Source organism: Ochotona princeps, chromosome 5, assembly GCF_030435755.1.
Source record: "Ochotona princeps isolate mOchPri1 chromosome 5, mOchPri1.hap1, whole genome shotgun sequence".
Taxonomy (NCBI): Eukaryota; Metazoa; Chordata; class Mammalia; order Lagomorpha; family Ochotonidae; genus Ochotona; species Ochotona princeps.
Genome location: NC_080836.1, coordinates 103,111,856 through 103,136,997, shown reverse-complemented (window position 1 = coordinate 103,136,997; position 25,142 = coordinate 103,111,856). Strand labels below are relative to the sequence as shown.

The 25,142-nt window shown below is 49.9% G+C and overlaps 2 protein-coding genes across 2 annotated transcripts in view; both read right to left on the bottom strand.

The window, feature by feature from the left end:
• Nucleotides 1-5,334, bottom strand: part of GIGYF2 (GRB10 interacting GYF protein 2) — a 106,658-nt gene extending 101,324 nt beyond the window's left edge. The window contains exon 1 of the mRNA XM_058665117.1: nucleotides 5,231-5,334. The gene's annotated coding sequence lies outside the window, so the exon portion shown is untranslated. The remainder of the gene's footprint in view (nucleotides 1-5,230) is intronic.
• Nucleotides 5,335-13,843: 8,509 nt separating this feature from the next.
• Nucleotides 13,844-25,142, bottom strand: part of EFHD1 (EF-hand domain family member D1) — a 35,150-nt gene continuing 23,851 nt past the window's right edge. The window contains exons 3-4 of the mRNA XM_004576725.2: nucleotides 19,243-19,377; nucleotides 13,844-14,245 (exon numbers count right to left, since the gene is read on the bottom strand). Coding sequence (XP_004576782.1) covers nucleotides 14,111-14,245; nucleotides 19,243-19,377 — 270 coding nt within the window. The 3' untranslated portion in view covers nucleotides 13,844-14,110. The remainder of the gene's footprint in view (nucleotides 14,246-19,242; nucleotides 19,378-25,142) is intronic.

Here is a 25,142-nt window from a genome sequence, read left to right as displayed (position 1 = left end):
AGAAAGAAGCAGAGGACGGCCCAAAGCCTTGGGACCCTGCACCAAAGAGGGGGACCTGGAGGAGGCTCAAGGCTCCTGGCTCCTGGCTTTGGATTGGCTCAGCTCCAGCCATTGCAGCCACTTGGGGAGTAGGAGAGTAGACCATCGGACAGAAGATCTTTCTCTCTGTCTCTCTTTCTCTCTGTAAATCCGACTTTCCAACAAAAATAAATCTTTCAAAATAAATACAAATAAAATGATAAAGTGTTAAAAAAAAAGTGAACAAAACCCTACAGTTAACAAGAAATATGAAACTGTTTATTTGTTAACCAAGTAATTATATTAAATATTTTTATAAAATAAAGCTTGGTAACTTAAGAAAATATCCTTTTTTCAAATCTCTCCCCTGCTCTCCCTCAACCTCATCCAAAATCACATGCAATTCTACAAAGATATCATTTTACATTCCCACATAATTAACTGAGTATATTTTTCATGCATATCATTAGAAAGCAATCTGGTAGATAAACTGGGATTACTCATGAAATAAAGATCCCCCCCCCTTTTTTAAGAGATGTAATTCTTCACGGCATTGAAAACAGAGTGGCAGCTGTTCAGCTGGGAAAACATGTGGGCTCACAGGAAGACACCACTTGGGACACCCACAGGACCTACTGGAACACTGAGGGTCAAGTCCCAGCTCCCACTTCTTATTAACAATACCTGAGGCAAAGGGGCAGCTCCAGTTTTTGGCTATCTGCCATGCACGTCACCTGTACTGAGTGCCTGGGCTCGGGCTCAGCCTCAGCTAGGGGCTGCTGCGTCATGGGGGCCGGGTGGGAATCAGCAAACTGCATCTCAAGCTATCTTTCTCTCCAATAATAAAAATATAATCGCAGACACAAAATGGAAATCCTAAAGTTCCATTACAGTAAAATTCTGGTGACAAACTGCAGGGAAGCTTGGGCTCATACTGGCACACCAAACAAAGATTATGACAATTTCAACTGCTGAAGAAAAAGACATTGAACTTGCCTCTAAGATATCTGGTTAACACCAACAGAGGATGTAGAGTCAACCTACTGAGACTGGTCCCACTAAAATCTACAAGAAATAGAATAAAAAGAGAAGGTATAGAAGATTTCATCAGCAAGGGCTAACAGAACTGCATACTGAATGTGTGACAATGGTTCAAAGCAGGGCTCCTTAGAAAGGCAGGGGCAGTTGGGCCAGCAGCAATCTCTCCCTTTAGGAAGGTTCTCCCAGAGAGCACTCACTACCAACAATGTCCTCTTCCAGGGTGAAGGTCAACAAAGCTAGACACAAGAAGCATTCAAATGCAGTTGTAAGAAAAAGTGAGCCGATACAACAGCAAAGACACTCTAATTTGGAACTACTTCACAAATGCACAAAAGAAGAAAGGCCACTTCCTTCATTCACACACTACTTCATCAGCACGCTCCAACACAGCCTCACCTTCTAAGCCCTATCGTTTCAGGATTTGGAGGCAAAACTACAATAAGTTCTTTTCCACATAGGCAAATCACCAGTGAATCATTTCAAGACAAAACAAAACTCTGCAGGTAAAAGGACATTTATGAAAGTTTGGCAATAATAAAAATTTAGAGGGGAAAAAAATTTCCACCATCATATTAGTCAGAAAGCTAGTGTGAAAGGCAAACCACCTGGAAGAATAAAGGCCGCAGCGAAAGCTCTCTGCCTAAAGAACCTAGGACGGCCACACAAGTCCACAGCAGAGTCCCCTGGACACTGGACTCCAAGAAATTCTTAGGGCTAGCCTGAGATTACACTGATTCCTCTTAATTATATTCCGAAGTAATCTGCGCCTAAACCTTAAAGAAAATCCATCCTTCCTCCACACTTTGAAATACCTTAAAATGCTCAACGGTTTTAAACTAGAAAAAAAAATTTTCTTCTGAAAAATACGTTATTTCTTAATGTCTTACTTTTAAGTACAGTAAGTCACTACAATTGCTTGAAATAGATTCATTTCCCAGACTGTCCACACTGGGGGTGGGGGAGATATCAGATACCCCGAAGGGCTTCGGTGCTGCTGGCCCCCAACTCCAGCATCTGCATTTCCCACTGAGTCCCCCTGAGCCATCACTGCAGAAGCTGCAAAGCAGACCCACCAGCCCTGTGCCTACCAGCCCCCTCTTCATCTTGCCCGTAGGCTCAGGCTCTTCCTCCTGGAGCCAGAACATTCTCCCACCACCTGACAAACCTGACAGGTCATAGACCCCTCCAATGCTGACCCTTTCCTAAGAGTGAACTCTTCCCCAACTCCTTTAAGAATACCCTTCTCTTGGCCCAGGCGCGATGGCGTAGTGGTTAAAGTCCTCCCCTTGCACTTGCTGGGATCCCATATGGGTACCAGTTCTAGTCCTGGCAGTCCTGCTTCCCCTCCAGCTCCCTGCTTGTGGCCTGGGAAGGCAGCAAAGGACTGCCCAAAGCCTTGGGACCCTGCACCCAAGTGGGGGACCTGGAGGAGGCTCAAGGCTCCTGGCTCCTGGCTTTGGATTGGCTCAGCGCCAGCCATTGCAGCCACTTGGGGAGTGGACCATTGGATGGAAGATCTTTCTGTCTCTCCTCCTCTCTGTATATCTGACTTCACAATAAAAATAAATAAATCTTAAAAAAAAAAAATACCCTGGGCCCGGCGGTGTGGCCTAGTGGCTAAAGTCCTCGCCTTGAACGCGCCGGGATCCCATATGCGCGCTGGTTCTAACCCCGGCTGCTCCACTTCCCATCCAGCTCCCTGCTTGTGGCCTGGGAAAGCAGTCGAGGACAGCCCAAAGATTTGGGACTCTGCACCCATGTGGGAGACCTGGAAGAGGTTCCTGGTTCCCGGCTTTGGATCGGCATAGCAATGGCCGTTGTGCTCACTTGGGGAGTGAATCATTGGATGGAAGATCTTCCTCTCTGTCTCTCCTCCTCTGTGTATATCTGACTTTGTAATGAAAATAAATAAGTCTTTAAAAAATAAATACCCTTCTCGGGCCTGGCGGCGTGGCCTAGCGGCTAAAGTCCTCGCCTTGAAAGCCCCGGGATCCCATATGGGCGCCAGTTCTAATCCCGGCAGCTCCACTTCCCATCCAGCTCCCTGCTTGTGGCCTGGGAAAGCAGGAGAGGACGGCCCAATGCTTTGGGACCCTGCACCCGCGTGGGAGACCTTGAAGAGGTTCCAGGTTCCCGGCTTTGGATCGGCGCGCATCGGCCCGTGGCGGCTCACTTGGGGAGTGAATCATCGGACGGAAGATCTTCCTCTCTGTCTCTCCTCCTCTGTGTATATCTGACTTTGTAATAAAATGAATAAATCTTAAAAAAAAAAAAATAAAAATAAAAAAATAAAAAATAAATACCCTTCTCTTCTTGGGTCACGTTTTTCGAACCTCACTTAATAACACACTATGCAGATGGTGTCGGACTTGCAAGGGTCCATTCACAGGGTCTCTAATGTCACAAAGATGTGTAGCAGAAACCAGACACGGAGCTGGAATGGGGGCAGTCAGTCACAGCCTCTAGCACATGCTCACGGTAACCCCCAGTCACCCCAGCATCACAGGGACACAGCAGTGGACTGTGCAGGGAAGCAGGGATGATGTTCAATGTGGAAAACCCATTGGGGACTTCATTTTCAACCAATGAGTTTATGGAGCCACAACCTCATTGTAAGTGAGGCATATCTTTAACTTTTGCCCAAGAATTTACTGTGTGCCTAGCAGTTAACTCTACAGACACAGGAATTGGTGTGTGGTGCTTTCATTGCCCACGAACTGCCACACAAATGAATGCATGAGTGAATGAAAAAAAAACAGCAGGCAGGTGGGCCCTCCAAATCCTAAGATGTTTTAAGGATCCACACTGTGTGAAGGATTCTCTCCCAGGAACTGCCACCCTCACCAGGGCATTCCTCAGGGCCAAATGTCACAGGAAGCACTGTGTGTCATTTTTCCCAATACACGACACACTGACACTTTTTTTTCCCCTGGCGTCCTCTTCTGACGTCAGCATGTGATGTAAGAGGGAAGTACAAATTCCAGTTGGAGCACTCCAAACCACACTAGACCAAACCATCAGGATTTTGAAAGCATTTGTGCCCTAACCAAAACACACATTCATACACACACACTACCACACGGGGAAGCCAGTGATGCAGACATGGAAAGCTGGAAGTTAATGCACAGAGAGGAGGACGGGAAGAATCCTTCCTTCCAGCCCAGGAAGTCGCTGGAGTCTAAAAAGGAAGTGATAAATAAGGAGGAAAAAAAAATCAATCCATCAATTTTCCCTGATCACAGCAGCACTGGGAATCAAAACTGTCCGTGACACCAAGGTACAGCCCTGGCAGGAAGCCCCCTCCCCCTTTTCCTGGCAACTTACACTGCAATACTCACCTTCCCCAGAGACTACCGTGTGTTTAAGTGTTTTAACTTTCAGGAAAATGGGGTTGGGTTGGGTGGGGTGAGGTGGGGTGGGGTGGGAGGCACAGTGCGGGCAACGCCAAGCCAAAGTCACATTATGGCTTTCCAAGCACGGTCCTCCACCTGCTTCGCTCATCATACCGCTCCCGGCCGGGTCGTTCTGACTTGTGCTTCGGCCACAATACTCAAGTGTTCGGGGTGCTTCGTGGGAAACCGCTGACACGGAGGGCTAAGAATGCCCGCTCGGAGCCAGAGGCTCGACACAGTCCCAGATTCGGACCACGGCTCCGCCTGGCCTCAGGCCTGCTGCAGAGCCCCGTCCTCTGGCCGCGGAAGGAGCGGCCTCCGTCCAGATGCTCCGGGGGGCCCTACCAGGGCGCGCTCCGCCCTGCAGCCCTCCACGCGGGGCAGGTGTGGGCAGCAGGGGCCGGCAGGGGCAGCTGTCCGCCGACAGCAGCTGTTCCCCGAGAAGCGGGGCGCCCTCCGGCCCGGAGTGAGCCGGCCTGACACTGCCCACCCGGCCACCCTCGGCCCGTCCTCGGCTCGCCCCGACGGCCGAGACGCGCCCGGGCCCGCGGTGCCTCCTCTCCTCTCGAGCCGGGCCCCCCGCACCTGACCTGTCCCCTCGCCTGACGTCCCACAGCCCGCCGCGGCCGCCGGCCTACGGGTGTCCATGCGGCCGGGCCGGGTCCGGCCGCAGCATGAGGACGTGAGTGCGGACGCGAGGCCGAGCGGCCCGAGGCGCGGCGGCAGGGCCAGAGCGCAAGCCGTGCCGGGCCGGGGAGCGAGACGGAGTCGCTGGTTACCTGCGGTCCGGGACGGGGGAGTCTCTCAGAACCCAAGTCAGTCCTCAGCCTCAACAACACAAGATGGCCGACACGTCGCCACGCACATCACGTGACAGCGCCCCGCTCCGGCCACGCCCCCCAGCCCGCCCCGCTCCCCAGCCTCCCACGACATCTTTACCTTCAGCTGCCTCCCGCCCCTTGAGCTCGGACACGCCCCCTCGGCCCGAGACCCGGATGTAGGGCGGGGCAGCGGCAGCGCGCAGGCGCCTTGTGGGCAGCCGGGCCTCGCTTCCCATCCTGCCCTTGGGTTGGGAGTTGGCAGGTGGACTTGGCCAAGGGCCAGGGCCCTATGACTCACTGGCCTGCACGCCCGAGCCACGGCCCATTTACAGCTCAGAAAAGTCTTGCCATCACTGACGAACTGCTTTTCCCAAGAAAAACTTTCCCACCGTTTGCCTGCGTACTAGTAGCTCCCCTGGACCACATGGAGACCTGCAGCATCTCAAGTTCCAAGTTGTTTCTCTGCTGGTTCCCCGCCCTGGGGGAACTGGGAGAAGTGGGAGTGTTGGAATGTGACAGCTGGGACGGACTCTCGGTTTACAGATTCCCCCATTTAAAGGTTGCCACATAAAATGCAAGACTCCCAGCAGTATTGGGGGTACACTTGGGTGAAATTCAGACTTGAATGGGCCTCCTGTATTTTTACATGCCAAACTGGCTACTCTAGCCTTCTCGGTCCATCTCATTTCCTCCTGTCATCCTAGCTCTCTCTTCCTTTATGAAGGATCAGCTTTCTAAAGAATACATAAGGGGTTGGCGCTATGCTGTAGTACAATAAGCCTCTGACATCCCATATATACTCTTGTTTGAAACCTGGTTGCTCCACTTTTGATCCAACACCCTGTTTATGACCTGGGAAAGCAGCAGAGGAGGCCTTGGGTCCCTGATTCCAAATGGGAGACTTGGAAAAAAGTGCCTGCCTTCAGATCAGCTCAGCTTCGCAATTACAACCATTTCAGGAGTGAACCAGCATATGTAAGTTCTATACCTCCTCTATAAACCTACTTTCCAATACAAATAAAGCCTTTTAAAATGTCTAGTAGGCCCTGCACAGTAACGTTAGTAGATAATGTCCTTGCCTTGCATACCCTGGGATCCCATATGGACACTGATTCTAATCCCAGCTGCTCCACTTTCCTTCCAGCTCCCTTCTTGTGGCCTGGGAAACCAGTGGAGGATGGCCCAAGGCCTTGGGACCCTGCACCAACATGGGAGATACCAAAGAAGCTCCTGGCTCCTGGCTTCGGATCAGCTCAGCTCCTGCCATTGTGGCCACTAGGGGAGTGAACCAGCAGACAGAAGATCATTCTCTCTGTCTTTCCTTCTTACTGTATATCTGACTTTCCAATAAAAAGAAAGAAATCTTTAAAAAAAAAAAAGTCTAGGAAGTCACATAGTAATGCTGAAGCCACTTCCTGCCACCCTCTGTCCTGCTGTCTGCTAAACTGGGAAAGCAGCAGAGGATGCTGAAGTGCCAGGCCCCATACCTCCCAGGGGACAGCCTGAAGGAGTTCCACCTGACCCAGCCCAAGGCATGCCCCTCACCCTGACTCCGTTAGTATTTCAAATACATCTGTTTTTTTTTTTAGTATATTTCTTTTTTTATTATTAATTACATTGCATTATGTGACACAGTTTTATAGGTACTGGGATTCCCCCACTCCTCCCCAAACACCCCCCTCATGGTGGATTCCTCCACCTTGCTGCATTGCCACAGTTCAAGTGCAGTTGAGATTCTTTCATTGCAAGCATATACCAAGCATAGAGTCTAGTATCTTATTGTCCAGATAAGTTCAACAGCTTCTTGGGGAGACCATCTCTGGTCTGAAGGCAGAGTATCATCCCGATCAATTAAAAGCCCCAACATAACATCAGCAACAATTTATAACGTTATGGAATTAGTTGACATAGTATTGAGTAACCAATATGTTAAAAAAAAAAAAATGCAAGTTCTTAACCACATCCTGTGACTTCTTCATTGACATTTCAATTTTAGTTTATATACAACTGGCTTCTATACAACTTAAAATGGCTATAGATTACTATTCAGCTCTCTCGTGTCTATTTTCACTGTAGTATTTAGCTTTTTATAACGTTGAAGCATACTTTTGCTGAACCTGGCTATTTTTTTTCGGGTAGGCTAAACTGGCTTATAACTCTAACAAGACATATGTCAACAGTTTAGGTGCAGAACAGTTTTAGGAGGGGTGTGCAGAGAAATCTTCAGTGCCCTAGTGAGGAGTAACTAATCTGTGTCCCACCTGGTAAGTATTTCAAATGAATCTTAAAAAAGAGAAGCCTCAAATGTCTCCCACCTTATGTTAAAATCTCCAGTCCCCTCCACCTCTTCACCTTCCTCATTGCCTCAAGGCGAAGGTGATCCCAAGGAGCTATTTAAATGCAGTTTCCCAATCTCCATTTCTGAAACGCAATTCTAGCCACACCCACCAACCTTACTTACCATGCCCTAAGGACACTTAAACCCACAAGATGAGGGCTACAGGATTTAAAATTTGTTTTCTTTTAATCTCAGAATTGGAAGATGTTTCCTGTCACCAGGGGGAAACAAACAAAAATCTGGAAGTGGAGCTGGGTGAAACTAAAAAAAGTACTGAAGAATGGAAAGTCACTATTAAAAAGCCAAATATTGTGGTAGGGTAGGCAGCTAGTTCAGGGTCACAGGCTTGGAAGTCACTCCCCCACCACCTAGGTGGTCCCTCCTGCCCACCTGTGACTCTCACCTCTCACCTTAGGTATTGCATTGTCGTGTAACCACACCCCTCACAAGCCCTTATAAAGGCTCATGATAAGGAGGGGCTTGCTTTCGGTTTCCCCTGCTTCCATTTCTCTGGCACTCCAACTCTTGGCGGGTATCCCCTGAGCATGGCTCCTGTGTGTCTGTAGTCCACAACCTCTGTCCGCTGCTTGGGCGACAATGAAGATAGCAATGCTAAGATGCTTTGTATTTCTTTTCTTTTTTTTTTTTTTAAGATTTATTTTTATTACAAAGTCAGATATACAGAGAGGAAGATCTTCCATCTGATGATTCACTCCCCAAGTGACTGCAACGGCTGGTGCTGCGCCGATCCAAAGCCAGGAGCCAGGAACATCCTTCCGGGTCTTCCATGTGGGTGCAGGATCCCAAGGCTTTGGGCCATGCTTGACTGCTTTTCCAGACCACAAGCAGGGAGCTGGATGGGAAGTGGAGCTGCTGGGATTAGAACCGGCACCCGTATGGGATCTTTAAGATGCGGACTTTAGCCGCTAGGCCATGGCCCAGGCCCCTGCAAAGGATACTTACACTCTCTTGACAGAGAAGAGGAATAGCAGCCACCAAAACCAAAGGCAAATGTGAAGAACATCCCAGGAAAAGAACCTAAGACTGGGCCCGGAGCGACAGCATAGCAGCTAGAGTCCTCGCCTTGAACACGCCGGGATCCCATACAGGCACCAGTTCTAATCCTGGCAACTCCACTTCCCATCCAGCTCCCTGCTTGTGGCCTGAGAAAGCAGTCAAGGACGGCCCAAAGCTTTGGGACTCTACAACCACATGAGAGACCTGGAAGAAGCTTCTGGCTCCTGGATTTGGAGTGGCTCAGCTCCAGCCGTTGTGACCACTTGGGGAGTGAATCATTGGATGGAAGATCTTCCTCTCTGTCTCTCCTCCTCTCTGTATATCTGACTTTGTAATAAAAACGAATCTTAAAAAAAAATAACAAGACTAAATCAACGAACAACGCATTGCTTCTCACATTGCTTGCGCCGGGATCCCATAGAGGCACCAGTTTGTGTCCCAGCTGCTCCACTTCTTTTCCAGCTTTCTTGTTGTGGCCTGGGAAAGCAGCAGAGGACGGCCCAAAGCCTTTGGGACCGTACCCATGTGGGAGACCCGGAAGAAGCTCCTGGCTCCTGGTTTCGAATCAGTTCATGTCTGGATCAGTTGCAGCCACTTAGAACCAGCACTCCTTCTCTGTCTCCTCTGTAGATCTGACTTTTGATTAAAAAAATGAATAAATAAATTTTTAAAAAGAAAAGAAATGGTGTGCTTTTAACCAAGCCCAGATGCCCTGGAGCTGTAAGCAACTCAGGCCAATGTGGGAAACTAGTATAAATAATAGCCCCATTGACTGCCAGTCAGCAGCCAGGATCCACAGCCAACCAGCAGGAGCAAAGCTGCGATCAGCCCAGTGCGAAGCCTGAGAGGGAAGGAAGCAAGGACAAGCGGGCTGCATCTGAATTCTTGATCCCTTGAAGCGCAATCAGCGTAACAAAAATGATGGTTTTAAGCCAGTAGTCTTTCCTTCCTTTCTTAAGATTCTCTCATTTATGTGTTTGAAATGCAGAGAGATAGAGAGACATCTTCAGTCTGTGGGTTCACTTCCCAAATGCTCCGAATAGCCAGGATTATAACATGCCAAAGCCAACATTCCAAACTCCATCTGTGTCTCCCACATGAGTGTCAGGAGCCCCAGCCTTTGGACCGTCTTCTGCTTTTCTGGGTCATTAGCAGCAACTTGGATAGGGAGCAGAGCAACCAGGATGCCAGTGTGGTATCTCGGTGTGATTATGGGTTAATTCTCAATGCCAGCTGCAACCTCCTGAACACTTTGGGATCATTTGTTGAGAGCAGCAGTGACTGGAATATCAGTTGTGGTTTGAGTTGCATCTCCCCAAATGTGCTTTGGCATTCTAACTCTAAACAGTAGTTAAATAGGGGGGAAAGTTCTTACAAAATAGAATTAAGAGATAAATTTACTTCGGTGCAGATAAAGGTTGCAATCCACATCTAAGGGGTTGTCAGAGTGTGACTGTGAATGAACGAACCTCTTTTCCTTCCAAAGTGCCTGTGGCCGTTGTCTTTGCTCACCTGTTCACAGTAGTGATGGTAGCAGTAGTATGTGTTTTGCTGTTGTTATAGTAGTATAGCAATACGTGTCTAAGACTTTATTTTAGTAGTTAGTTATTTATTTGAAAGGCAGATAGAGATCTCCACCCACTGGTTCACTCCTTAAACACTTGTAGTAGCCAGGGCTGGGCCAGGCCACAGCCAGGACCTAGGAATTCCTTGCAGGGCACCAAGCAATTGAGCCATCCCCTGCTGCCTCCCAGGATGCACGTTAGCAGGAAGCTGGATCTAAAGCAATGTCGGAACTCAGGGCCAGGCGTTCTGCTGTAGGAGGCAAGCATGCCAGGCAGCAGCTTGGCCATTGTGCCAAACATTTGCTTCTAGTTTTAACATTGTTTCAAAAGACCTGTTTGTTTATTTGAAAAGCTGCCAGCCCTTGAAGACAGAGGATTAGACAACTGACCAATTGCGCCAACCCCTAAATCTGCCTAATAAAGAGTCGTTAATCTAGAATAGAGAACAACAAGGAAAGCTTAGAATCAGACAGGAAACGGTCAGCTTGGATTCACTTATACCTTACTAGGTGGGACACAAACATTAGTTACTCCTCACTAGGGCATTGAAGATTTCTCTGCACACTCCTCCTAAAACTGTTCTGCACCTCAACTGTTGACATTATGTCTTGTTAGAGTTATAAGCCAGTTTAGACTACCCGAAAAAAAAAAAGCCAGGTTCAGCAAAATTATGCTTCAACGCTGTGAAATGCTAAATACTACAATGAAAATAGACACGAGAGAGCTGAATAGTAATTTATACCATTTTAATGTGTATAAAAGCCAGTTGTATATGGACTAAAATTGAAATGTCAATGAAGAAGTCACAGGATGTGGTAAAGAATTTGCATATTTTAAAAGATTTATTTATTTTATTACAAAGTCAGATACACAGAGAGGAGGAGAGACAGAGAGGAAGATCTTCCTTCCGATGATTCACTCCCCAAGTGACCGCAACAGCTGGTGCTGTGCCGATCTGAAGCCGGGAACCAGGAAGCTCTTCTGGGTCTCCCACAGGGGTACAGGATCCCAAATCTTTGGGCCGTCCTCAACTGCTTTCCCAGGCCACAAGCAGGGAGCTGGATGGGAAGTGGAGCTGCAGGGATTAGAGCCGGCGCCCATATGGGATCCTGGGGCATTCAAGGCGAGGACTTTAGCCGCTAGGCCACGCCGCCGGGCCCGAACTTGCATTTTTTTTTTTTAACATATTGGTTACTCAATACTATGTCAACTAATTCCATAATGTTATAAATTGTTGCTGATGTTATGTTGGGCTTTTAATTGATCGGGATGATACTCTGCTGGCTCTACCTTCAGACCAGAGATGGTCTCCCCAACAAGCAATTGAACTTATCTGGACAATAAGATACTGGACTCTATGCTTGGTATATGCTTGCAATGAAAGAATCTCAACTGCACTTGAACTGTGGCAATGCAGCAAGATGGAGGAATCCACCATGGGGGGTTTGGGGGAGGGGTGGGGGAATCCCAGTACCTATAAAACTGTGTCACATAATGCAATGTAATTAATAATAAAAAAATGAATCGTTAAAAAGTGGGGCCTGGGGCCTGGCGGCGTGGTGGCCTAGCAGCTAAAGTCCTTGCCTTGAACGCCCCAGGATCTCATATGGGCACTGGTTCTAATCCCAGCAGCTCCACTTCCCATCCAGCTCCCTGCTTGTGACCTGGGAAAGCAGTGGAGGACGGCCCAATGCATTGGGACCCTGCACCCGTGCGGGAGACCTGGAAGAGGTTCCTGTTTCCCGGCTTTGGATCGGCACAGCACTGGCCATTGCGGCTCACTTGGGGAGTGAATCATCAGATGGAAGATCTTCCTCTCTGTCTCTCCACCTCTGTATATATGACTTTGTAATAAAAATAAATCTTTAAAAAAAAAAAAGTGGGGCCTGGCGGCTAAAGTGCTTGCCTTGAATGTGCCAAGATCCCATATGGGCACTGGTTCTAATCCTGGCAGCTCCACTTCCCATTCAGCTCCCTGCTTGTGGCCTGGGAAAGCAGTCAAGGATGGCCCAAAGTCTTGGGATCCTGCACCCGCGTGTGGAAGACCTGGAAGAAGTTCCTCGCTCCTGGCTCTGGATCAGCTCAGCTCCGGCCGTTGCAGTAGCTTGGGGAGTGAATCATTGGACAAAAGATCTTTCTCTCTCTGTCTCTCCTCCTCTCTGTATATCTGACTTTGCAATAAAAATAAATCTTTAAAAAAAGTGGAGCAGCTAGGGAATGAACTGGAGCCCATATGTGACACTGGCACTTGCAAGTAGAGGATTAGCTTATTGAACCACCACACCAGCCCCATGGTGAAAGACAGGAATCCCTTCTAGCTCTTCCACATTGAGAGTCTGGGCCTCAAGTACTTGAGCCCTCTTCCATTATTTTCCCGTATGTATTAGCAGGGAGCTGGATCTGAACCAGAGCAGACTGGACTCTGACTGACACCATGACCTGGACTGCCATTGTTGCAAGCGCCAACATAACCTACTGCACTCCAGCGTTGGCCTGAAGGCTGTCTTCACCGCTTCCACGTCCTTGCGGTCATGTCTAAAGCCACCGCCGAAGTCCACGGGCCACTGGTTTTCATGTGGACGTGAGTTCTCCTCTCACTGGGGTAAATGCACAGGAGGCCAATCTGTGTGGGTAGACTCTCCACACAGACTGAGTAAAGTGGGAGCAAATGAAGCCTGGGATTCGCAGGTTCTGCATTGGTGCAGAAACAGCATGGCGCTCTTTGGGGAGCTTCCTAGGTCAGTGGGTCCTTCAGCTGGTCCCTAAAAGCCCTGGGTTATACAAGGGCTGGGGAAGCAAAAGAAATGGAGCTAGATTCCACCAGCAGCGGAACCATCCTGAGGGCTAGGATGGGGGTGGGCGGGCAGCAGCTGCCAACCTCAACACATTGGATGCAAAACGAGTGAAAAACAACTCTCAGCTCTCAACAGTAAACAGCGGGGATGGGCAGCGCACAGCGGCTCAGGGCCGCATGGAGCCCCTGCTCCGAACAAGACTACAGGCATGTCGATGGTCAAGTTCACTGGCACAGTTTATTGAAAAAGAGACAGCTCTGAGATCAAAAGGCAGGCATTTCCTTTATTGTAAAGATAGCAGTTACAAAAGAGAAATAATGAATAGGACCTTAGGATATGTAATATCTGCATATACATTTTAAAAACTTGTAGCAAAAACTTGTATAGGAGAGGGAGTCCAAGAAACCCCAAGATTTAAAAATCTACCCCAGGTGGTGAGGGGTTGGGGGGGCTGGGGGCCACTTTAGCTGGGAGCAGATGCTGGACATGGGCTCAAGGCAAGGGGCCAGTGGGCCTTAAACTAGGTATTCCAGGAGACCATGTAACAGATTTTGCAGTCACAATTTCCATCCTCCTACTCACGGGTACTTCTAATGATTTTTGTCAGTCTTGTAGCTCAGTAGCGTGCAGTATTAGGGGTGGGAGAGAGGCTGGGATCTGCAGGGGGTCATGAGGAAAACGGGCCTGTGGTAGTGCAGGGTGGCTGCCAGCGTGCCGTGCCCCACGTGGGGGTGGAGGAACATAGAGTTTTCCACTGTCCTCCCTTACCTTAACATGCAGCAGAAGCTGATGAGGACAGGGCAGTGGGACAATGGCAGAGAAGCGTACGCATAATGCAGGTGGCATTCCTCTCTGCTGGGTGATGATCAGCAACGGGCAACAAGGCAGGCCACCAAGAGGAGGTGGCACATCTGGCCCCAGCGAAGGGTAAGGAGGACAGAGAGGAGAGCGGGACACTTGACCATCCCAGGTTACTGTGAAGGAGAGACGCAGCCCCTTGCCACCCCTACAAGGCTAAAGAGTTGGCATGGGGCGGTAGGTAGCTGGCTCACGGTGGACATGCCCGGCCATGTCCTCCTAGGGAGTAAGGCACAGCTGTGGATGGCAGTCAAGGCTGGCTGGACTATGTACTAAAAGTGGCCTTCAGTTCCCGGAAGGCCGCCTGGCGGAGCCTCCTCTCCTCCTCCTCTCGCTTCCGCTCATGCTGCTCAGCCTTTAGCTCAGCTTCAAACTTACTGGCAGAGGACAGGGCGCGGGCCTGCGGAAAGAAGAGAAAGGGCAGGAAGAGAAACGTGAGCACACGGATACCTCTGCCAAGGGGCCAGCAACCACAGCCGGGGCGGGGGGCCCAGCCAATGCCCCATCCCTCCAGTTGGCAGGTGTGTCCCAGCTTCGCAGCCAGGTCTCCTGACTCCTGCCTCAGCCTACTGTGGAGCATCCTTGTATACCACCCCCTTTCACATTCTTCAAATATCATAACAAATATTTACACCTAGAGGAAAAGACAAAGTGAGGCCCCACTGGGATTTTGTTTTAAAATATATTTGGAAGGCAGAGGGAAGAGACAGAGGGGGCAGGCACATGTGAGCACAAACACAGAATGTCTACAAACTTCCATGCGTTGCTTCACTATGGCTGGGTCTGGCTTAAGTCAGGGGCCAGGAGCATCCTCCAGGTCCCCCACCTGAGTACAGGGGCCCAAACATCGGGGCCAACCTCCACTGCTTTCCCAAGCACACATCAGCAGGGGGCAAGATCGGCAGTGGAGCAGATGGTGTTCAAACGGAGAGCCCCTGGGTGGGATGCTGGCGTTGCAGGTGGAGGCTTACCTGGCTGAGCCACAAGGCCAGCCCTGCACTGAAATTCTGCCTGGGAGGGTATCAATCAGCTCGTAGCACAGGGACACTTGCTGACTGTACAGCTTTCCTCAGTGTCTACATTTTCATTCAATATGGCTTTTATGCTAATAAATTTTTGCTCTAAATCAGCCTCTACCACCCATTTGGATGACCTGGGTGGAGTTCCAAACCCAATAATCTGATGTCAGTGACTTTCTAATAGATCCACCTAAAACCCTCTGCTTTAGAACTCATCTTTCGGGTTGGTACGATGACTCAATGGCTAATCCTCTGCCTGCAAGCACCAGCATCCCATACAGTTTGTGTCCCAGTTGCTCCACCTCCCTTCTAGTTCACTTGTGTATGGCCTGGGAAGCAGTGGAGGATGGCTCAAAGCCTTGGGACACTGCACCTGTGTGGCAGACCTGAAAGAGTCTCCAGACCCCAGGTTCCTGGCTTCAAATTGACTCAGCTCTGGCCATTGCAGCAATTTGGGTAGTGAATCAACAGATGGAAGATCTTCCTCTCTGTCTCTCTTCCTCTCTGCAAATCTGCCTTTCCAATACAAATTAAAAAAAAACAAAAAAAAAAACAAAACAAAACAAAACAAAAAAACAACACTCGAGTCTGGCCCAGTGGCCTAATGGCTATAGTTCTCACCTTGAGTGCACCAGGATCCCATATGGGCACTGGTTCTAAACCTGGCAGCCCCGCTTCCCATCCAGCTCCCTGCTTGTGGCCTAGGAAAGCAGTGGAGGATGCCCAATGCTTTGGGACACTGCACCCATCTGGGAGACCTGGAAGAGGCCCTGGGCTCCTGGCTTTGGATTGGCTCCAAAATACTTCCAAAATGCTTCCAATTCCGCTTCCTGCAAATGCACTTTGGGAGGCAACAGAGGATGGTGCCTGCTGCCCCTGGGGAGGGGTGGGGACCAACATGGCGCTCCTGGCTCCTGGCTGCCTTCTACCTTGGACTTGGCTGTTGAGTCCATCTTGGAGTCAACCAGCAGATGGAAGATATCTCTATCTTTCAATGAAATCAACCAGCATATGGAAAACATTTATCTTCCAAAGAAATAAATCTTTATAAGGAAAAAAAATAACCTTGGAGACTGGCGTATGGCACAGTAGGTTAAACTGTTGCCTGTGAAACCAGCACCCCATGAAAGTGCTGGCTCGAATCCCACCTGCTCCATGCTAATGTACCTGGAAAACCAGCAGAAGACGACCCTTGGGGTACTGCCATCCAGGTCAGAGATTCAAGTGGGATTCTAGGCTCCTGGTTTTGACATGGCCCAGCCCCAGCCATTATGGCCATTTGTGGAGTGAACCAGCAGTTGGAGGACGTGTGTGTGTGTGTGTGTGTGTGTGTGTGTGTGTGTAGCTTTCTCTCTGTGTAACTCTGATTTTAAATGAATGAATATATTTTTTTAAAAGAGAAAAGACCTGGCACAAATCCTGAGGGTGCAAGAGCACCCAGGCAGCGTAATGAAAGATGCCAGCCCTGGTCAACTGCTGATTTGAGAATGGACAGGTGAGGAGGAAGTTTTCCTGGGACTGTCAATGTCTGGTATCTCCACCTTTCCTAGCAGCACCACTACAGGCACAAGGATCCCCAAACGGAAAATTGGCAGAAGGAAAAACACACGCCTTGGCTACACAAGGCCGGTTCTACACACCCAGGAGGCAAGCAGAGGGCTCTGGAAATGGACATGATATCCATTAAGTGAAGGGGTGGGTTTTGTCTGTGTGGGGTCACCTCACATTTCCTGCCCTGACAGAAAACATCATCCATTTCTCTGCTAGCAGGTCCCCTTCCACCCACACATCTCAGCCCCACTGGCACTCCTGTCACACGAGCCACCAGTGGAACCTTCCCTGGAAGGCCAACCCCACACTGCCTACCCAATTGTGAAGGCTTTGCACACGTGCACGCACACACACACACACATACACACACACACAGCCCAAATGTTCCCTAGCACCTGCAGCTGTGCTAGCCAAGCCTGACTGGGCACACTGGAACCACCTGCCCAGCTGGAGTGATTCCACACCCTACACCGCCACCCTGGGAGAAATCCCAGGTAGACAGGGCGAGGGACCAGGGAAGCCTGGCCAGCACCTTAGGTGTCCTGAGAAGGAATTCCCATGCCTAGGGGAGGCTGGAGCTCCTATCACTGTGTGTCAGAGCATCCAGGTGCCAGCTGACCTCAGAAACCACGGGGTGGGAAATGCTGGCCCATCCCCTGGTCACCACACTTTCATCTTGGCGTCCCCTGCTCCTCCCACCACACCCCTGCCCTGCCCCTTATATGTTCTGTGTGCTCCCCACATCTGGACACCTCCCAGCTTCCAAACCCGCCCTGCCCTCCAGCACTCTGGTCCTAATTCTTGCGGTTCCCACGCCAGGCACGCCTTCCTTCCCTCTGATTACAAGGTGTGTCCCCATTCATCCGGACTGTCCATCACCAGTGCCAGCTCCTTAAGGGCCTCTCCCAAACTGGGTGATGATGCCTTCCAATCACCCTTTGTGGGGACGTTCGTCGAGAGCCACCGGAGAGCAGGTGCTATAATTACCAGGTTGACACACCAATCTGTCTTTGAGTGTGGGTGAGGAGGCAGACGTGGGAACATGGCAACACAGGGAAAAAGTTAATTGCTCTGGCTTTCATCTTTTCTCCTGGCTATATAAATAAATACACGCTTGTCATAAAACACCACAGAAATATAAAACATGTTCCCTCAGACGAAACCATTGCTATATACTTCTGCATATCAATATCCAGGTTGTATTTAACATGATTCTTTTTCAAAAGTATTGTTTTGTTTTTTTCTTTAACTTTGGCAGGCAGAGTGAGAGAGAGAGATGCAGAGGAAGATAAAAAAGAAAGAACTCCTATTGGCTCACTTCCAAAATACCTGAAATGGTCAGAACCGGACTTGAGGCAAGCTGGGAACTGGGAAGTCAATCCAGGTCTCCCAGCTGTGTGGCAGGGCCCCAATCACTGCAGCCATTACTGCTGCCTCCCGGGGTCTGCATGAGCAGGAATCCAGAGCCAGGATTGAACCCAGGCTCTCTGAGGTGGGATGCAGGCATCTCATTTGGGGTTCGAGTACACACATTCACACTGCCACCTCTCGCGCTACAAAGGCTGCCCACACGTGCATGCGCCACAATAAACTCAAGGCCTTCATAACAGAAGGCTTGGCTGTTCCCAGTTTTTGCTGTGTTACTATGCTTGTCTAACTTTTACAGGGCAACATTAAAATGTTTGTGGGTGGTGGGGTGGTCGCCAATGCACCCCACATCAGAGTACCCAGTTCCGGTTTATCAATGTTCACTTTAGGAGGCAGCAGGTGATGGAAGTGGAACAGCCAAGACTCAAACAGGCATTCCTATGGGATGCCAGAGCTGAAGGCAGAGGCTTAGCCTACTGTGCCATGGCTCTGGCCCCTCTACTTATCTTTAGGAAGAGAGAGAGACAGAGACAGTGATATCCCATCTGCTTGTTCACAGCATAGCTGAGGGCTTTACATCATCTGAATATGTCAGGCTGTGGAATTTGTGGAGTGGTCGAGACCGAGGCATCTGTTAAGAAGCAGCATCTCAGATCAGTGGGAATGGAACTCTGCCTGGGGATGGGTCTGCACAAGCTCCAGGAAAAGACTCCAAGTTCGCCGGCCTCTGGGCAAGTACTTGGAATCAGCTGCAATGCCACAAAAGAGGCTGTGCCTTCCTGGGCACTCAGGAGTCCCAACAGCTCACACTACCTGCCAAGTGCTGCGGAGGGAGGGGAACCAGGCACCTGCTCAACACTTCCGACAAGCATCATCACTGAACTGGTGAGGCAACCCTACTGTCACACCACTGTAAGCTGGAGAAACCGAGGCAGCGGAGGGGACAGGCACTGAGGTGTCCCTGTCGGCACACCGATACTCTGGACGCACACACGGGCACACATGGGGGCAGCCTCTACGAGGGAATTTAGGCACAGCTAACTTCCTCAGGGTTCCAGGAAAGAAGGGAAGCACCTGGAAGGGCTTGGGGGCATGCCTGGAGAGCCTTTCCCAAACCCCAACCCTGGACAATGGAGCTAATACCTACTGTGTGTGTGTGCAGGGGTGGCACAAGCTTCCCTCCTTCTGCCCACTTTTCACAACCCAAGTGTCTAGGGTACAGAGGGCATGGCAGCTGTTTAAGAAGATAAGCTGTGGTTTGAGGGGTTGGAAGAATTCCCGAGGAAAGCGTAGACTGAGAGCCGGTTTTGGGGCCCTGGAGCAGCATGCAAGGAACCTGCTTTTCTGCATGGCATTTGGTTCTCAATAATGGCACGTGATGCGGCTCCATGCATCTTGGCTGATTTCACGCGAGTGGACCTCAATGGGTCCTCCTGCTGGGGCCCAGGAAGGCACTCACCTTGGCTTCGAAGAAGTCCTTGGCACCTTTGACGCCCTCCAGGGCCACATCAATCTCCGAGAGCTTGGCCAGCGCCATCAGCCCACTGTCTTCCTGTAGCTGCCCGGCCGCAGCCTTGTGGAAAATGAGCAGGAACTGCGGGAAGAGGGCAGAGAACGGGAGTGAAGTCCGAGTCAGTGTTTGGTGGCTGGCCCCCCAGAAATAGCCACCAAAGGCAGACTACGTGTCACCCTTTCAACTAGTCTTCCCACTGCTGGATTCAATCCTTCAAAAACATTCATGGAGGGCTGGCATTGCAGCACCGTGGATACAATCAGTGCCTGCAGCATTGGCATCTCGCTCCCAAGTGGCCTGTTCCAATTGAGGCTGCTCCACTTCCAATCCAGCTCCCTGCCACGGTGCCGGGGAAAGCAGCGAAGACGGCCCCTGCACGCATGGGAGAGGCTGGGAGAAGACTCCTGAATCTGGCTTAGACTTGGCCTAGCCCTGGCTTCTGTAGCTGTCTAGGGAGTCAGACAGCAGACTGAAGATCTCTGCATCTCCCCAAACCAACTCTCTCTAATTTTGCCTGTCAAGCAAATAATCTTAAAAAAGAAAAATTACAACAGCTTAAGTATTAGCTATGAAAAAAAAGTAGCGATGCCTTAGTCTACAGTCATGAAAAAACTCATAGTTTTCATTTTGACATTTCTAAAAGCTACTTTTCTTTTTCCTATGTATTCCACTCTTTGTATTAAATTATTATACTTCCTTGCTGTTTTGCCAAGAGGTCTTCAGAGAATCTGGGATGTTTCAGATACCTTAGCTTTGCCCCATGCCTTTTAACTATGTTTATGGTAATTTTTAACTTTTGGGAATTTTACATAAATTGTACCACTCATTTTCTGGCATCAGTGTTATTCTTGGAAAAAATCTTTCTCATCACCAAAGTTAAACAAACCATCACTTTTGTTTCTAACTCATGTATGCCTTCTCGTTAAAAACCATGTCAATATTTAATCTCTGACATTAATTCTGACCCATCCTGTGAGGTGAATCATTAACCATATTTTCTTCCAAATGGCTCATTAGCAATTCCTGCATCATGTATTGAATAATCCACCCTTTTCCTCCACATCCAAAATGTGACTTGAATGAACTAGCCTTCGAAGACCATTTGTCCTAAGGCCTCCATGGAATAAATTCTTAAGTCAATAAACTGGCTCAACTCAGATGTACGCTCTCCCATCTTCTGGCCTCTCCCAAGCCAATACTGTGGCTTCCTAGCTCTCTTCCTCAGATAATTCGCATGAACTTGTCCAACAATTGCTATCCGAGGTTGGTGTTGGCTGTGCCAGTTAAGTGGCTGCTTGGCATTCTCCACATGCCATATTGGATGGCTGGGTTCAATGGCTCCACTTCGAATTCCAGCTTCCTGCTAATGTGCACCCCAGCAGATGACAGCTCAAGAACTTGAGTCCCTGCCACCAACGAGGGAGACCCAAGCTGAGTTCTAGACTCCCACTTTCAGTCAGCTTTGCCAGCTCCCAGCTGTTGCAGGCACTGGAGAGCGTGAACCAAGGGATAGAATTGTCAGCTTCCACTGGAAACAGCAAATGTACGAACTGACATTCAATCACGTTGCAGCGAGGAATTTTCCAGATTTCTGGGTGCTACCTGATGCACGAGTGCCTGCAGGAAAATATCAGATTTCTAGGTCTATTTTTGCATGTCTATCTACCCTGAAAACAGGCCTTCACAGAGGAGCCCAGCAGTACCTAAAGCAGAGTGATAGGTTAAACCTCGCCTTTCTGAATCCCGACTCTTGTCCAGGCCCTGCGTCCCTGGAGGGCAGTGTGCTTCTCTGGCTGTGAGCCCTGACCTTCCCTGCCACCCAGAGCCACCTTGCAGCTTGTCACCCTCATTTGCATCCCTCACTCTGGGAGGGCCCACTGCCCACTGCACAGATCCAAGGATGAGGCCAAGAGCCCAAGGACTTGGAGTTTCACTGAGGCCACTGGGCTCCCTTCAGTCAGCCACCTGCACCTCACACTCTCTGACTAGCAAAGTCTCTGCCGGCTGCAGATCATCAGACCGGAACCCGGTGTACCAAAATAAACTTCTCTGTTTACTCCATTTTCCCCAGAGCAGATGGAGACCCAGGCACAGGGAGCACAGCAGCTTGGAGCTGCCATCAAAGACAGTGAGACAGTCAGGTGGACAATTCCCATCCCTAGGTCCATGCTGCCGGGTCCCTGGGGCTGTAGCATGCAGAGGTGACGGCTTTTTGCATGGGAGCAGGTCATTAGCAGGGTCAGCACCTTTCTCACAGGGCTGGGTCTTTGTCCTGCCATGTGATCTCGCTTCAGGACATGCCCACCCCACCGGTCCCTCCCTGGAAGCTGGCAGGTGTCAGCTCCATCAGCACTGAAGGGAGCCAGAAGAAACCTCTTTTCTGTGTAAATCATTGTTTCTGCAGCACTCTGGTTTAGTAGCAGAAAATAGACTATGCAACTCTGCTTACAGGGGCCTGTGCATGTCAGTCAGCAGAAGAGGTTCTTTTTAAAGGATCCATGTAGTAGCTCAGAAAAGCAACCAGTTAAGAAGGCAACATTGGGCCCAGCGGCATGGCCTAGCGGTTAAAGTCCTCGCCTTGAACACACCTAGATCCCATATGGGCACTGGTTCTAATCCCGACAGCTCCAGTTCCCATCCAGCTCCCTGCCTGTGGTCTGGGAAAGCAGTTGAGGATGGCCCAATGCATTGGGACACTGCACCCGTGTGGGAGACCTGGAAAAGGTTCCTGGCTCCTGGCTCTGGATCGGCGCAGCACCGGCCCATTGTGGTCACTTGGGGAGTGACTCATCGGACAGAAGATCTTCCTCTCTGTATCTCCTCCTCTCTGTATATCTGACTTTGTAATAAAAATAATAATAATAATAAAAAAGAAGGCAACATTGACCTGAGCATGCTCAGTCTTCCAGAAAGAACTCCAGGTGCTCCCAGTTCATCTGGTCCCAGCCGCTCATCACCACCCCTCAGGACAATTCCTCCAGCTGCTCCCAGCCCCATCTTTCTCTGCCTATTTGTGTCCACAAGGCCTGGACTGTTGCAGGAGAACTGGAAAATGTCCTAACTGTGAGTGTGAGGACACGTGGGGAGGGAGAAGGGAGAGGTGGCAGATGAAAGACAAGAGGGAAGCACCGAGGCGCAGCAGCCCACAAGCTGGCCACGCCTGTGCTTTGCTGCGGCAATGTCACTTGCAGCTCCCCGTGGTTTCACAGACGCTCCCCCCCCCCACCGTGTGAGGAAGAACAGGCGGATGGCAAGTGACAAGCAATCACCTGGCTGGTTTATGGAGAGAGAGAGCAGATGCGCTGGCCTGGAGGCCACACTCCGAGGCCTGCTACACCTGTGTCACCTGCCAGGATGGCTGCCACACCTGCAGCAGTGCCACCTGCAAGATCCATCTGTGAAATTACAGGAGAAATTTCATCGGCCCGACCGAGGGGTCCCCAAGGCCTACTCGCGCACGAATGGGCAGCAGCTGACCCAGCATAGCCAGGGCTGCCCGGGACCCATGCGTTCAGTATTCATCTACTTTGGGCACTCCAGCAAAATACCACTTTGGGCCTCTTAAACAAACATCTGCAAGGGGGCTTCCAAAAGTTCATGAAAAATGGGATCAATGGGGCTCAGCAGCGTGGCCTAGTGGCTAAGGTCCTCGCCTTGATCCCATAAGGCTGCTGGTTCTGGTCCCGGCAGCTCCACTTCCTCTCTGTCTCTCCTCCTCTCAGTATATCAGACTTTGTAATAAAAATAAATCTTTAATAAAAAAAAAAAAGAAAAATGGGATCAATGGATAAGGTCGGCAGATTGAGTTTCTCGTGGGGGGCACAAAATGAGAATTCAGCTCTCACCAACCATCCTGAGAGAAAGCTAGACATGCCTATTTTACAGACAGGAAAACTGAGGTTCAAAAGTCAAAGAACATATTCGAGTGATTCACTCTGCACAGCAGCCCAAGACGTGAGCTTGGGCCCACACCCTTCCCACATGAAACACAGCCCCAGCCTGCTGGGACTCGGGTAGGCAGGACACGTGGTAAGCCAGCAACATGCAAAAAGGAAAACAGGAGGTTAGGCCTCTGTGTCTCTCAGCTTCCTAGCCCTGTCCACCTGCTGAACACGTGACCCCCAACAAAGTTGCGAACTGACACATACACAGGCCTTTGAAGAAAACACCACACACCCACAGCATGAAATTCCCAGACTTTGTCTCCAAAGACAGAATGCCACTTTTCACCAAGTTTCTCAGATACCCGGGGACCAGGCTGTGAGGACCACACCTGCTCCTCCCTGGAAGATGCTCCTGACTTCCAGAGTTCATGACTAAGGAACCCATTCAGGCCCCATTGGAAGCCTCCGTAGGTTGAATAAGAGCCCCCATATTTAATCGTTTCGTTGTTTTTTATGTTTAAAATTAGGTTACGGGCCTGGCGGCGTGGCCTAGTGGCTAAAGTCCTCGCCTGGAACGCCCTGGGATCCCATATGGGCGCCGGTTCTAAACCCAGCTGCTCCACTTCCCATCCAGCTCCCTGCTTGTGGCCTGGGAAAGTAGTCGAGGATGGCCCAAAGCTTTGGGACACTGCACCCGTGTGGGAGACCAGGAAGAGGTTTTACATCGGCACAGCACCGGCCATTGCGGCTCACTTGGGGAGTGAATCATCAGATGGAAGATCTTCCTCTCTGTCTCTCCTCCTCTCTATATATCAGATTTTACGATAAAAATAAATAAATCTAAAAAAAAAAATTAGGTTACATTTAGAGAAAAAGAGATAGACTGCCAGCTGTCCCATGTACTGGTTCACTCTCCAAATGCCCACAACAACCTCCTAGCATGGGCTGGGGTCAGGAGCTGGCAGCATAAGCCAGGTGTCCCATGTGGGTGGCAGGAAACCACTGCCTCCCCAGGTCTGCACTGGCAGGAAGCTGGAGGCAGGCAGTAAACCCAGACACCCCAACTCAGGATATGGATATCTAAACTATTAGGCCAAACACCTACTCCTATTTTCCTGTGTCTAAATGCTTACTATAAAAATGGAACATTTCGGGCCCGGCAGCTTGGCCTAGCAGCTAAAGTCCTCAACTTGGGCACGCTGGGATCCCATATGGGCACCAGTTCTGATCTCAGTGGCCCTGCTTCCCATCCAGCTTCCTGCCTGTGGCCTGGGAAAGCAGCTGCGGATGGCCCAAAGCCTTGGGTTACTGCACCCGCATGGGAGACCCGGATGAAGCTCCAGGCTCCTGGCTTCAGAACATTGCTGCTCCAGCCGTTGTGATTACTTGGGGAGTGATTCACTAGACCGAAGATCTTCCTCTCTGTCTCTCCTCCTCTCTGTATATCTAACTTTGCAACAAAAAAAATAAAATAAATTTTTAAAAATGAAACATTTCAATAGACAGAAAAGTGCACTATTGAAAAAAAAAAAAAAGAAAGAAAAGAAAAAGCAGGGTCTGGCAGCATGGCCTAGCAGCTAAAGTCCTCGCCTTCAACGCCCCGGGATCCCGTATGGGCACTGGTTCTGATCCCGGCAGCTCCACTTCCCATCCAGCTCCCTGCTTGTGGCCTGGGAAAGCAGTTGAGGACAGCCCAATGCATTGGGACCCTGCACCTCTGTGGGAGACCTGGAAGAGGTTCCTGGTTCCCAGCATCGGACTGGCGCGCACCGGCCCATTGCGGCTCACTTGGGGAGTGAATCATCGGATGGAAGATCTTCCTCTCTGTCTCTCCTCCTCTCTGTATATCTGACTTTATAATAAAAAAATAAATTTTTTAAAAATAAATAAATAAATAAATAAATCTTAAAAAAAAAAGAAACTTGGAGCTGGCGCTGTGGCACAGAATGCTAAGCCTCCTCC